Genomic DNA, 13,889 nt, shown 5'->3' on the forward strand with positions numbered 1-13,889 from the left:
TATATAAGAACAAGTGTGCCAAGGGTTTGATGGTGACTCTGCAAACAGCACTTTGGAAGAAGTGCAGACAATTCTTGTCTGAGCTGAAAGTAGCTGGGTAGCAAGGCAGCTGTGGCTGGAGGTGGGGGTAGCCTTCCACTGATCCCCTTAGAAGCAGCAGAGCTTTGGTAAGTCAGCATTTTTAACCAAGATTAAGTAGTGGCATGTTGTGTTGAGAGACCTAAGAATTCCAGTTTCTAGTCCTGTAAAGCATGAGGTAGGAGACAGCATAGTTCTTAAGTGATGGCTTATATGTTGTTGCCTTCTGCAGGTAAAATTCCCACAGACTAATAGTTATTTGCCCAACAGGCAAATATTTTAAAGTCCCGGTTTTCAGGTTTTTAAAAAATTAGAATGCTTTCCAACGTTACTGAAAACTTCCAGCTGCCTTCATTTAAGCAGATTGCTGTTTCTTGCTTAACAGGTCTATGTGACAGCAGAAAGCCGTTTCAGCACCCTGGCAGAGCTGGTGCACCATCACTCGACGGTGGCAGATGGCCTGGTGACAACTCTGCATTACCCAGCACCCAAGTGCAATAAGCCCACCGTGTATGGAGTGTCCCCCATCCATGACAAGTGGGAGATGGAGCGCACCGACATCACCATGAAGCACAAGCTCGGGGGAGGGCAGTACGGAGAGGTCTACGTGGGGGTCTGGAAGAAATACAATCTCACAGTGGCTGTGAAAACGTTAAAGGTGAGTTTTCAGATTCCAGGCACTGTTCATTTAGTCACTGTTTATGACATGAGTAAGGAGGTGTAATGTTCTCAACTGCACCTTGTCATACAAACATCAGAAAATGGAGTGTGCTGATCTGCATAAAATCCATTCTTGGGAGTAGCTTTGCAGATCAAATGCACCCTATCAAACTTACACCAGTGCATGTGGCTTAGAAACAAATAGGAATTTTGGCCCAGCAGGAGCTGTGTGTCCAGGTCAGACCAATAGAAATGGTTACAAACCCAACTTCCATTCCTCCAGAGGAGCTGTGGAGGCTTAAGGAATTAGAGATGTAGAAAATACCTTCTATAAGCTGTCCTCCACTCCTGAAAAAATTCAGCTTCTCCTTTTCTCTTCCTTTTCAAAACCTTGTTTGTTTCAACATTAACAACTGAAATTCTAAGTGGCCCCTGAATAAGTTGTTTTACAGTTATACAGTGGAGATAAGTCAGTGATCCTGAGAGTCTTCCTCTCACCAGCCACAACAGCTACCAAATGAGCAAGCCTGGCCCTGCCAGGGTACTGCAGATGGGTCTGCAGGACAGCCAGGCAGCTGTTCAGGGCTGTTACAGTTTGCTTTGGTAAAATCCAAAATGGCAGAATGGAGACAAAGATGCCATCATTTATATTCAACCAGGATGTGTGGCGTTACGCAGGCCTTGCTCATGAAGATAAATGTTCCCTTCTTTGGCCTCTCTGTCTATCTAGGAAGATACCATGGAGGTGGAAGAGTTCTTGAAAGAAGCTGCTGTGATGAAGGAGATCAAGCATCCAAATCTAGTGCAGTTGTTAGGTGAGTGAAATGCTTTGCTCTTTGTGTTTTTAGTCTTCATTTTGGCAAAAACTTGCCTGGTTTAAATGCAGTGGCAGCTTTTCTGTATTTATATAACTTTATGAATCAGGTCAGGTTATGGGGAGGTATTTTTGACAGCTTTATGTAATACTGGAGCTAAGAGACGCTAATTTTAAATAAAACATCAAATACAGTCACTTACATTAGTAGACAACTTTGCTGTTGAGGCATGACTATTACATAAAAGTTTTTAATATCATCCTCCTGCTGGTTTGTGTCCTTGGCCTTAAACATGCTCCAGGGTTCAGTGATCAGATTCAGATTCCTTCTCTGCTCTGTTAAATCAGATTTACAAAATCATTTTCTGTGGCTTATTTTTCTGAGAGAACAGGAAAAAATTGTAAGAAAATTCAAAGTGAAATGAAAAATTCTGTTGGAAGCACAACAAATACCATTCTCCATACTTCTCAAATCAGAGACATTTACAGAAAAGGCTGCGTTGAAAAGAACAAATTAGTCCATAATTAGGCAGAAGACACCAGATTGCTGCTGCTGTGAGGAACTCTGTGTATCACCAAATAAGTGCATGAGATCAAACAACTCAGGACTGGAAAAAACCCACAGGCTTTACATCGTGACTCTGCCCTGTTGTCTCACTGGCAGATGCATGATATGATGATCATTATTAAATAGTTTGCATAGCTGTTAAATCTACATGCACAAAGATTCTTAAGGAGACACCCTAAACCTTTACTAGTGTTTAATTGCCTCTGGATTTCTGGCACTTTCAGAAGCAGAGCTGTCAAGCCAAGCCTAGGATGAAAGGAGAAATGTGAAGAATGTGAAGGCTTTTACTAACAGCAACTGTTCTGTACCCATTTTTTAAAAAGGGCACAGATGAAGTGTGTGCCAGCCCTGTCTGGTTCCAGGAGCAGCCACTCAGAGTTTTGTCATCGGAGAGCTGCATTTTTGCTCTTTCTGATGCACAGTGCTTCACTCCTGAACGTGTAAAGAGCTGCAGGGGGGATCCCAGAGCTGTGACAAGAGTATCCTGTTGCCCTCCTCCTCCGCCTTGACATGCTTTGTACAGTGACTGTAGCAAGGAGTCATCCCAGGAATGTGTGGGAATGCTGCTCTAGGAGCAGGTCCCACCGTGCTGATTCCTTACCCAGCACATGGGAGTGCTTCACATTACTCTGTGGTGACATTTCAGTCTGGAAATCTTGCCAGCTGACAGGTACCTACTTCCAGTTGGCCACTCTTCAGCTTTATGAAGGCAGAGGGGGGAAGAAAAGCAAACTGTGTGTTCATAATTCTCCTTTTTCGTTCTGTAACCTTTCAAAGAACAGAACTACTGCTTCATGAATATTAGATAGGAATAGTAGTGCTTTTATAGACTTATTTTTCTCGATCCATAAAGTGCATGGAGAGAAAAACAGACAGAAGCCCCGAGTTTGGGCTGCACTGACCTGGGTCTTGTACATGGAAGTCTTCACTTTCCCAGAAGAACACTCAGTGGTGCAAAATGCAATGGTACGAAAATCAGTGGCTGTTAAATCAGGAACAGTGGTGAGAAAGGGAAGCTTTATTCACATGCTGCCTGCTCCTCCCTGGCAGGTGTGTGCACCCTGGAGCCCCCGTTTTACATTGTGACAGAGTACATGCCCTACGGGAACCTGCTGGACTACCTGCGCGAGTGCAACCGCGAGGAGGTCAGCGCTGTCGTGCTGCTCTACATGGCCACCCAGATCTCCTCTGCCATGGAGTACCTGGAGAAGAAGAACTTCATCCACAGGTGGGGGAAGTCATGTTGAGCTGGTACAGTTTCAGATTGCAGTGATAAACAGGCCACCAGAATGATGGGCTGGGAATTCCAGCTTCTGGGGAGGTTTCTTTCATGGTTGGAATTCACACTGGCTTTATCCATTGGCTGTCTTGCAATAGCTTCTCCCCAGGACATTGATAGCAATCGTGCCCAACTGCCTGGAAACACCTGTGTGCAGACAGTGCCCATCCAAAGTCCTGTTTAAATGCAGAAAAAGCCATGCAGTAAGTCTGTTATCAGTGTGTGATGAGCTGCTGATCCCATCCTATCCTCAGGAAACATAAACTTGGCACTGTAACAGCCACCATTACTGAAAACTTAATAGAATTTAAAAAGTTAATCCTAGTCCAGATTTACCTCATTGCTCCTAAGAATAAGTCAACTCGGTGTCTGACACTGTTCAGGGCAAAGCTCACCTTGCTACCTGCTGTATACAGAGAGCATTTCCTGATCCAGGGAAGCAGGGCCCTAAAACTGCATTCAAAAGCCCTGCTGCTGCTGCAGTGGTGTCCTTTGTTCCTTTGTGCAGGGACCTGGCAGCACGGAACTGCTTAGTTGGGGAAAACCACGTGGTGAAGGTGGCTGACTTCGGCTTAAGTCGACTCATGACTGGTGATACCTACACAGCCCATGCTGGGGCCAAGTTCCCAATCAAATGGACAGCTCCTGAGAGCCTGGCCTACAACACCTTTTCAATCAAATCAGATGTGTGGGGTAAGAAAACTCACCTTCAGTGTCCTTTTTTTGTTCATTTTGTTTTTTTCTGCCAGCCCAGACAACTTGCTTTCTGGCCTGAGCAGAAACCCTTGTGAAGATGGTCACATGCCAGGCCAGAACTTCATGAATCAATAACATTTTTAGCATGTGATGTCTCCACGTAGACTGGCCTGAAATACCTGCAAGGAAACAATGCTGCTTCAAGGCAAAGGCCACAGAGTAATGAACAACAAAGGGGCAGACTTATGACCAGGAATTTTGTTTCCTTCCTTTTGCAGCCTTTGGGGTGCTGTTATGGGAAATTGCTACCTATGGGATGTCACCATACCCAGGCATTGACCTCTCTCAGGTGTATGATCTGCTGGAAAAGGGCTATCGGATGGAGCAACCAGAGGGGTGCCCTCCCAAGGTGTATGAACTCATGAGGGCATGTGAGTATCTTCTTCCACTTTTGGGGACAAAGCGTGGGAAGGTGGGAGGAATCTGTAATTAACAGCAACACCTGATCCTCAGCATGCCAAAGTTCGGGTGGGCTTCAGTTATGAAACAAAGAAGGTAGGGAATGATGAAGGATATTACTGCTTAAAAAACCTTAAGGAAGCTGAGAAAAGCCCAAAAGCTGGGAATTCATATAATCACAGTGCAAAACAAGCAGAATGCCAGTCGCTTTCCAGACCCTGTGGTGATACCAGCAGACAGTGCTTCCAAATACATTCTTCTAGTGCAGATTTCTATCTACAGAAATTACACTTTTCATTATGATGCTCTTCTGTAACTACCCAAGCTCCATCTAGGATCAAGGCACTCCCCTCCTCTTTCCCTCAGAGAGTCCACACATCCTTCTTTTGGAAGGGTCTGCCTGAAATTCAGTACTAAGAGAATGGGAGCAGGATGGTACTTGAAGCTTTACACACTCAGTTATCTGTGACCGGATAGATGAGTTCAGTCCAAGCTGCCAGGGTAGCAAATACAGAATTGTCCTTTGCCCAAACAATTCAGAAAGGGGGATGAGAATAACTTGTAGAGTTGGCAGAGAGCTGGGATTTCTAGAATTGGTTCCTCCTTCTCATGATTTTTTTGTGAGGATACAGTAGGGTACTAACTGCTGCCATGAGTCAGTACCTGTGAATGACTCTAAAGCCTGTTTAACAGTAGGTCAGGGTCTGATCCTTTCTGTCCACTTGGACAGAAGAAAAATTCATCTCCCTGTTTTAGGCACTGAGTCTTACTCTGCTTTCTGACATTGCAGGCTGGAAGTGGAACCCACCAGACCGACCTTCCTTTGCTGAGACCCACCAGGCTTTTGAAACCATGTTCCACGACTCGAGCATCTCAGAGGGTGAGAGCTGCTGTTGTTTTTATTCCTGAAACAGCACTGGAGGTTATCCCTAGAGTGCTGTGTCTCATGGATGGGCCCTTAAGGCTCATCTGCTGGCAGTGGGATTGAAGTGGGAGCTTCATCTTTTATTCTTTTACCAATAATTGGCATAAATGCATTTTCTTACTTGTTTCACAAATAGTGATTAAATTTCAGACATGTTCCAGTGCAAGGAACAGTGTCATTTCATTTGAGCAATAAATGCCAAAGAGCTGATTTAAAGAATATTGTCTCCTCTATCAGAGGAAATCTCTTGTTTTCCAGGCTGAAGAGTGAGGAATAGTAAGCAATGGACAGAGAGAAAGATGCATGCCTATCACAGTCCCTTGCTGACTGCAGTAATTAGGTTATGAAATATTATTCTACCAGCCTCCACTTTTAACAAAGTGTGCTTTAATCTCTGGATTTTCTGCTTAGCTACTTCTAGGAGCAAATCTGTGCAGCTCAAGTCCGAAATATAATCTACCAGGAGGTAAATAGTGGTGAGGAATGTGATACTATTCAGCAGACAAGCAGAAATGTCAGAGCATTCCACTCAATTTTTAAATTAAATATGCAACTGATCCATCAACTTCTCTTCTTCAGAGAAAACACACCAGATGGAATTTTACCAATGAGGATCTATAACAGACACATCCAGTGCCACACAAATGCCAAGCTGGGTGTGGCCAGAAGGTTGTGGGGCTTTTTCTGTTGTTTTTTTTTTTTTCTTTTTGTTGACCTATTGTTGACATGTAATCTTCATTTCTTCATCTAGGGGGATGCAGTGCTTTGCCTCAAGCAAAGCAAACATAGACCCAGATTCCAGGGAGGACACAACTTTGGGGTGCATCAGTAGGAGGCACCTTGATTGAAAACAGGCAAATGCATCCAGTGCTGCCTTTAGCTTTTGAGCAGCCTTTAATAGACCCTTTGTACAGATCCTACCACTACTTTTTTTCCTTTTGGCTGAATTTATAAAGATGTAAATGAGTTTGAAATGGTTAGGAAAAACATCTGACCCTGAATACCTCTAGACTTGAACAAAGATTAAATCCATAAATTATGTATTTCTCAGTCATGGATCTCTTCCTGCCAGTCTGTGGTTGCAGGAAAGACTCAGTTTTGGCTTTTTTTTTCCTCTTCCTTTGCTAGTCTCTGTTTTGATTATTCCCTATTTTTCCTTGCAGAGGTAGCAGAGGAGCTTGGAAGAACAGCCTCGTCCTCATCCATTGTTCCTTACCTGCCCCGCTTACCCATGCTTCCCTCCAAAACAAGAACATTGAAGAAACAGGCAGAGAACAAGGAGAACATTGAGGGAACACAGGACACTGTGGAGCACTCAGCATCCAGCTCAGCACCAGGTGTGGGCACAGGGTGTGAATTCTCAGAGAAACAAAGAGCAATGTGACATGGGCATGCTTTGTGCTGCTGTGACAACTATTTACCGGCAAATATAAAGTACTGTAGCTTTTTCAATGTTCTTTTAGTAAATCTCATTGTAGTTTTTCTTTCAAATTCAGTTTTTTAAGTGACAGCTTCAAAACTAAAGTTAACAATGTAGCAAGAGATTTCCTACTATACTTAGGGTATTTGGAAAGGAGCAGAAACTTACAGGAAAAGAGCTATAAACTGAAAGAAAAGAGCAGCTCTTTTCTGATCTCTCTCCAAAGTGGCCTTCTCAGTATAGACAACAGACAAGTCATATACAGAAATGGAAAAAAGTAAAGAAAAAATAAAATACAAGTGCTTACTTCCTCCCTCACTATAACTCTGCAGCACCTGGGCAGGTTAATACACCAGGCCTGTAAAACCCAGTGCAGGACAGGGAGGTGAAAATGGAGTTAGATTGTCCAGACTGAGACCTGTTTCTCCTGCCCAGGTTTCATCAGAAGCACCCAGCCAACAGGCGGGTCCCCCGCGCTGCCCCGCAAGCAGAGGGACAAGTCCCCCAGCAGCCTCCTGGAGGATGCCAAAGAGACCACGTTCACCAGGGACAGGAAAGGGGGCTTCTTCAGCTCCTTCATGAAGAAGAGGAACGCTCCCACGCCTCCCAAGCGCAGCAGCTCCTTCCGGGAGATGGAGAACCAGCCCCATAAGAAATACGAGCTGACGGGTAACTTTTCCTCTGTTGCTTCCTTGCAGCACGTGGACGGGTTCTCCTTTGCTCCCGCGCAGCAGGACACGAGCCTGGCTCCCCCCAAGTGCTACGGAGGGGGCTTTGTGCAGAGGACCTTCTACAGCGAGGAGGGCACTGGGCCCAGCAGTGCTGGGGCTGTGAGCACTGGTGGAGGGTGGTCGGGCATCACTGGCTTCTTCACGCCACGCTTGATTAAAAAGACGCTGGGTTTACGAGCAGGAAAACCCACTGGCAATGAAGAAGCTTCAAAGCCTTTTCCAAGGTCAAACTCTACATCTTCCATGTCCTCAGGGCTTCCAGAGCAGGATAGGATGTCAATGACCCTTCCCAGAAATTCCCAGAGGTCAAAAATTCAGCTGGAACGGACTGTGTCCACCTCCTCCCAGCCCGATGAGAGCACAGAGAGGGCCAGTGACCTGATTCCCAAAAGGTTTGAAGAGGGCCCTGCTTTGACCAGAGAGAGACCAAAAGCGAAACTCTTGCCAAGAGGTGCCACAGCACTCCCTTTTCGAACTCCCTCCACGTCAGAAGAAAAGGAGGGTCCAGGGCTAGTGGCAGCTCCTAAGGGCAAGGAAAAAAACAGTGGCCCACGACAAGGGGCCCTGGAGGATGGCGAGAGGCCGGGGTGGTCATCTCCGGTAAAGGCTGCAGCAATACTTCCAACCACTCATAACCACAAAGTGCCAGTCCTAATCTCACCCACTCTAAAACACACTCCAGCAGACGTGCAGCTCATTGGCACAGACTCTCAGGGTAATAAATTTAAGCTCTTATCTGAGCATCAGGTCACTTCTTCCGGCGACAGGGACCGGCCCAGACGGGTAAAACCAAAGTGTGCTCCACCTCCACCGCCGGTGATGCGGCTCCTCCAGCAGCCCGCTGCCTGCTCGGATGCGGCGGAAGAGCTGAGCGGCGTGGCGGGAGCGCAGCACGGACTGGAATCCAACGAAGGGAGTAAGAAGGCGGCAGCAGCAGCAGCACCTGTCGGTGGAAAATCTGGGAGGCCTGCGATGCCTCCGCCCCAAGTGCCTCTGTCATCGTCTTCCACCTCCCCAGTGAAAATGGCCAACGGCACGGCCGGCGCCAAGGTAGCGCTGAGAAAGACCAAACAGGCGGCTGAGAAAATCCCCGCAGACAAGATCAGCAAGGAGGCGCTGCTGGAGTGCGCGGGTCTCCTCTCGAGCGCCATCGCCGAGCCCACGCCCAACAGCCAGCTGGTGGACACGGGGCACCAGCTGCTGGATTACTGCTCAGGCTACGTGGACTGCATCCCGCACACGCGCAACAAATTTGCCTTCCGGGAAGCCGTGAGCAAACTGGAACTCAGCCTGCAGGAGCTGCAGGTGTCCTCGACAGCTGCTGGCGTCCATGGGGCGAACCCCGTCCTTAATAACTTATTGTCATGTGTCCAAGAAATCAGTGATGTGGTGCAAAGGTAGCTACTGTCAATCTGGGTAAGAGAAACACACGCGGGGAGGGCGGGACTTTTTCTGTACTGATGCTTTCAAAAGGAAAGACTGATACTTGAGTATGTGAAGTACCTCAGATCACTGAGTTCTCCTCACGTTTACAGGTTCATCTCAAAAAATTGGGGATGGAGAGGGTAGATTAAAGCTGTAAGGGGCAGAACATCAAAGATCTGTCCCTACCTAGTCAGGCTGATCTGCTTGGTATGGCAAGGGAAAGAAAGTTCATTCTCCTCCCCTACAGAGGCAGGAGAACCAATGGCAGGTTCTCCCTCTGGGCAGGATGGTGGTGTCAGCCCGAGTTCTGGGGTGGCTGCAGCTGCCTGGCTGCACAGATCCCACCCTGGCTGAACTCACCTGTGCTTTGCTGTCCTGACAAGGTCAAGGAAAGGCACTGGGGCTCTGCTGGTACCAAGGGCAGAGCAGCCAGAGCAGGCCGGGAGGGGGGTCATGTACAGCTGGGGGAAAGGTCTAATGCACTGACAGTATTCAGAGCTGCTGGAGGTGGATGCACTGGTCTGGATGGCTTAACTTCCACAGCGCTGTTGCTGCTGTAATGAGAACTGCAAGATTAGTTAATATATGAAATTGTCCCTTTTCCCTCCTGTCCACCTCATCCACCACATTCTCATTGTCATTGTATTGGAAGTGTCAGGGATGCTGGGCAGACTTACCACTGGAATTCCCCCTTCCCACCACACAGCCTTCACTCAGCTGATACCTATTTCTAGTGGTCTAGCACAGGTGCTGCTTGATGGTCATTATTGAGTAGTTTGGGGCTCTTGCACAACTTGCCAGTTTTGTTGGTGGGGTGGGTGGGTTCTTCCTTTTTTTTTTAAGTTCTAGATGGTTTTTCACTTGTTACCAGGTTGACTCCCCAGTTCAGTTTGATCACCATGAGGACCCATGGTAGGTAAGGCAGAGCCTCTGCCCTCCTGACTGTTCTCCACATTCCTTTAGCAGTCACAGCACAGCAGGGCCAGCTGGAGAACCAAAAAGTACAGTAGCCCAGCCTGCTCACCACACGTCCTTACTGCTGCAGGATTCCTTGCACCTGTCCCTAACCCTTCACACTGCCAGATTCCTGGGATTTGTTCTGGTGTTTACCTGTCTCATAGGCTTCCAGCTTCTCTGCAGCCCAAGGTAATAAAGTATGGCAGCACACAGGAAACACCACAGGTATCTCCATGTATTTATTCCTGTATTTTAAAGGCTAGACCAGAATCCTGTGCTGTGGTGTAGGGAATGTGCCCATAACCTGGGCACTTCTGTGCCTGAGGTGTGGCAACAACAGCTGTGGCTCTGCCTTGAAGGGTTCCCACTGGATCTCTAATACCTTCTAAAAATCCCAGAATGAGATCAGCTGAGTGGTTGATGTTGTCATCCTTGGTTCTGCTGTTTGCAGACTGTTGTGGCCTCAAAAAGCTGGTCTGTGTCTATGCACAACTCCCCAAGGTGTAAACGTACTGGCAAGTAGGAAGAGCTCAGTTGCTGGTTTGTGAGAGGAAGGGAAACAGGCCTGAAACCTGGCTCCAAATACACCTTACCTGCATGCTGCTGCTCACTTCACACTGCTGCTGATAGAGGATCTCACTTGCTTTGCACCTTAAGTCTTTTTCTTTTGGCTGAAACGCTTTCTAAACTTGTTTTTCAAGTGTGGCCGTGCTGCTTTTAGTCTGAGCATTTCGAGTGGAGCTGTGGCACAGGTGTGACTGTAGAAGATGGTCACTTTGTTTCTGTCTAGAAGCACATGTTGTTGCTTGGAAGCAGGCTGGGTGTCTCAGCAAGTGTCCCTGTTTTTTCCAGAGAGCATAGTGAGTGAGACAGGCCTGGAAAAATCTTCAGAAATGGGCTGAGAATCCTCATTGCATCACTGGTCTGAGCTAAGCAAAGTTATTTCAGGGTGTGTGGAGGCACAGCAGAGGAGCAGTACGTGAGGTACAATGGACCAGTGAGCTTTTGTGGCCCAATAAGTGAAGTGGTGAGGGGGAGAAAGAACCAAGCAACCTCTTGTGCTGGCAAGTCCTGATCCCCTGCAGCCCTCAGGGCTGTCCCAAGGATGTTCCACAGCCAGAGTACCAACCTCTTATCTCCTAGACTTTACTGAGGGCTTTGGTGGTTTTACCTTATCTCCCTCTGTCATCTTCATGGAAGGTGTGCATCCAAACTGACTGCCTTTGGAAGGATGACCTGCAAAGGGAAGGTGGCTTGTGGCATTGCTTCACACGGCCTGTCAAACAATCAGAAGGGTTTAGAAGGTGGGGGGCTCTCTTCTCTTCAGGGCAGAAGGGCAGGTCTTGCTTACCCTGGCAGACCATCACATGGTTCCATGATTGTACTGCTGCTCAGCCTGGGACAAACAGGCTGGAACTGAAGGGATTCCAGGGTAAAGGAATCTTAACCAGAACATTTTAAAGTTTAGCCCAATTCTGATAAGTATTTTGAAACAAACCTTTTTTCTTTTTTTTTTTTTTTTTTTCCCTAAATGCCAGTCTTCCAGAAAAGCTACAGCAAAGGTGGTAGAATAGCAATATGGAATTTCTAACTACTAGAACTCCCCTCTTGCAGCCCTTTCTGAAGAAGGCACCTGTGTCCCACTGAATGCTGTGGGCCATCCCCACTTCCTTTCAGGTGCCCCATTTTCTCCTTGCCCTCGCAGCAGAGATGGGCAGTGGGACAGAGCAGCATCCAACTGCTTTTCCAGAGTCACAGAATGGCTGAGGTTGGAGGGCACTTTGGAGGTCACCTGGTCCAAACACTCTTCCCAAGCAGGGCCACCAAGAGTCACCTGTGAGGACCATGTCCAGGCAGCCTTTGGGCATCTCCAAGCACAGAGACTCTACAACCCCTGTGCCAAACACAGGAGCCCCTTTAGTGCTGACCCCTCCTGTGGTGCAAAATCAAAGGCCGGTGGAATTTGGGGATTTGCCTGTTGTCACTCTCCTGGAAAGTGTTTCCCCTGCCCTTACCTATCATCTAACATCAGGAAGGCAGATTGTGGCAGAGGTAATGCTGACTTAACCAGGGCTGTTCCCCCCTAAAATGGAGGCTGCAGCACTGCTGGGACTTCTGCTGCCCTAGAGTGTTTTATTGCCAAACTGCAATGTTCCCCTGCCCTCTGGCAGGATAGCAAAAGGAATCTGGGAAAGCTGGTTCTGCTGTAAATCACCATCCAGTTGTCTTGCCTTCCACTGCTGCTTCTAAAACTTTTACCATTCCCTCTCCCTTTAGCTAGGTCTGCCTTTCTCTTCTGCCTTACAGGTTTCCACTGTGGCCAATTCTCTGCTTTCAGCCTGGCACCAGATGTGCAAAGGAGCATATAGGTGCTGACACCCCATTATTTGTCCCAGTGAAGAGCACTTCATGCTCCATGGTTTGGGGCAGGGGACAAGGCAGAAGTCCTGTTACTTCTTCCCCTCAGCACTGTCAAGACAGCTGTGGGGGCACAGCTGGAGCTGGGCTCTCTCTCTTGCACTGCTGTGGGGCAGAATTTAAAGTGGTTGTCTTTGCCATGGGAATGGCACCCACGGGCCTGGTACTGCCAAGCACAAAGCACGGAGTGAGCTCAGGGGGGCACTTTCTCTTCCTACCATTGTGGGAATTAGCTGACTCACTGGTGCAATTCTCTCTTCTTCCTGCACTGTATACCCTCCTTAACCCCAAAGTGGTGCACTTGATTTAGTCATGTTCTTCATTAGTGTGGGCAGGGGTGAAGCTGAGCTGGGAGTCTGGGTCTTGGGACTGCGCCAGATTCAGCAGTGGGAAAGGGGAACTGAAGGGAGCAGCGTTGCTGATGCAGAACAAGCAGGGAGGGAGAGAGGAAGGCTGTGCTTGTCCTCCTCAGGATTTTCTCCTGGGTGCCACTGGCCTTGTGTCTGAGAGACACGGCCAAACACGAGGGCTGACATCTGTCAGGGTGTTTTTGCAGGAGTTGTGGGGCACAGGGAGCCCAAACCCCACAGTGGAGACAGAGCAGTCCCTCCCCACCAGGCAGAGGTGTGGGGTGGGTTACACTGCAGCCACAGAGCAGTCCCAGCCCTCGTGTCCTGCCACTTACCTGAGGCAGGCTTTTCCTCCAGGACATCCACAGCACTGACAGGCACCAGTGACTCCACAGGGTGGTGGTTACAAAGCCATCAGGCTGCTGCCTTCTCTGTGACACACTCAGCACAGCCCTGCTGCTCACCAGGAGCTGGAAGGAGACTTAAGGGTAACTGCAGCACGTGTGGGAACCTCCCAGGGCACTGTCCAGCACGGGTGGCTGCTGGGGTGGTGCTGCACATCCCTGGAGTATGGAAAAAAGCCCTCAGCCCACTCTCTGGTAGCAGGGCACAGGAGGTTCTGGGACACTGACTTGTTTCTCACAGCTCCAGGCTGAGCAATGTCTGTACCAAAGGAGGTCGTTCTTCCCCATGTGTCTGTCGTGCACGGGAGGTGGAGCCTGCTGGGCTCACATGGCACTGTTTGTGTTGGTAGTGAATTCATTGAGGGCAGGAATGGATTGAAATTAATCACGTTAATCACCAATCACTCTTAGCAGTGTTGTCAACTGTTTTTGTTTTTTAATTGTTATTGTAATATATTTTGGTTGTTTTTCTAATTTAATTCTCTCACTATCGTCTGACTGTGAACTGCGAACAGTGTTAAACTTGATGTAAATAAGGCCCTTGGAAGGGTCTCTTTGCCTGTCGTTCCACAAAGTTTTGCCAATTTGCATTTTGTTTTAAATAAAGGTTGCAATATTTTATTGGCAAAAACCACTTGAGTAGATGCTGGGTTTTTGGTTTTTTTTCCCTTAATGATTATTTGAAGCTGTTCAGTCCTAACCAGA

General features: G+C 47.8%; 1 protein-coding gene across 4 annotated transcripts in view; it reads left to right on the top strand.

Moving 5' to 3' along the window:
* The window catches only part of ABL2 (ABL proto-oncogene 2, non-receptor tyrosine kinase), a 44,438-nt gene extending 30,615 nt beyond the window's left edge, over positions 1–13,823 (top strand). For all 4 annotated transcript variants that reach the window (XM_021546008.3, XM_021546009.3, XM_021546011.3 and 1 more), the window contains exons 4-11: positions 464–736; positions 1,469–1,553; positions 3,171–3,348; positions 3,908–4,092; positions 4,374–4,526; positions 5,345–5,434; positions 6,643–6,816; positions 7,335–13,823. In XM_021546008.3, the coding sequence (XP_021401683.1) occupies positions 464–736; positions 1,469–1,553; positions 3,171–3,348; positions 3,908–4,092; positions 4,374–4,526; positions 5,345–5,434; positions 6,643–6,816; positions 7,335–9,031 (2,835 nt within the window). In that variant the 3' untranslated portion in view covers positions 9,032–13,823. The remainder of the gene's footprint in view (positions 1–463; positions 737–1,468; positions 1,554–3,170; positions 3,349–3,907; positions 4,093–4,373; positions 4,527–5,344; positions 5,435–6,642; positions 6,817–7,334) is intronic.
* Positions 13,824–13,889: the final 66 nt, after the last annotated feature.

The sequence above is a fragment of the Lonchura striata genome, chromosome 9 (assembly GCF_046129695.1).
Source record: "Lonchura striata isolate bLonStr1 chromosome 9, bLonStr1.mat, whole genome shotgun sequence".
NCBI classification, from domain to species: domain Eukaryota; kingdom Metazoa; phylum Chordata; class Aves; order Passeriformes; family Estrildidae; genus Lonchura; species Lonchura striata.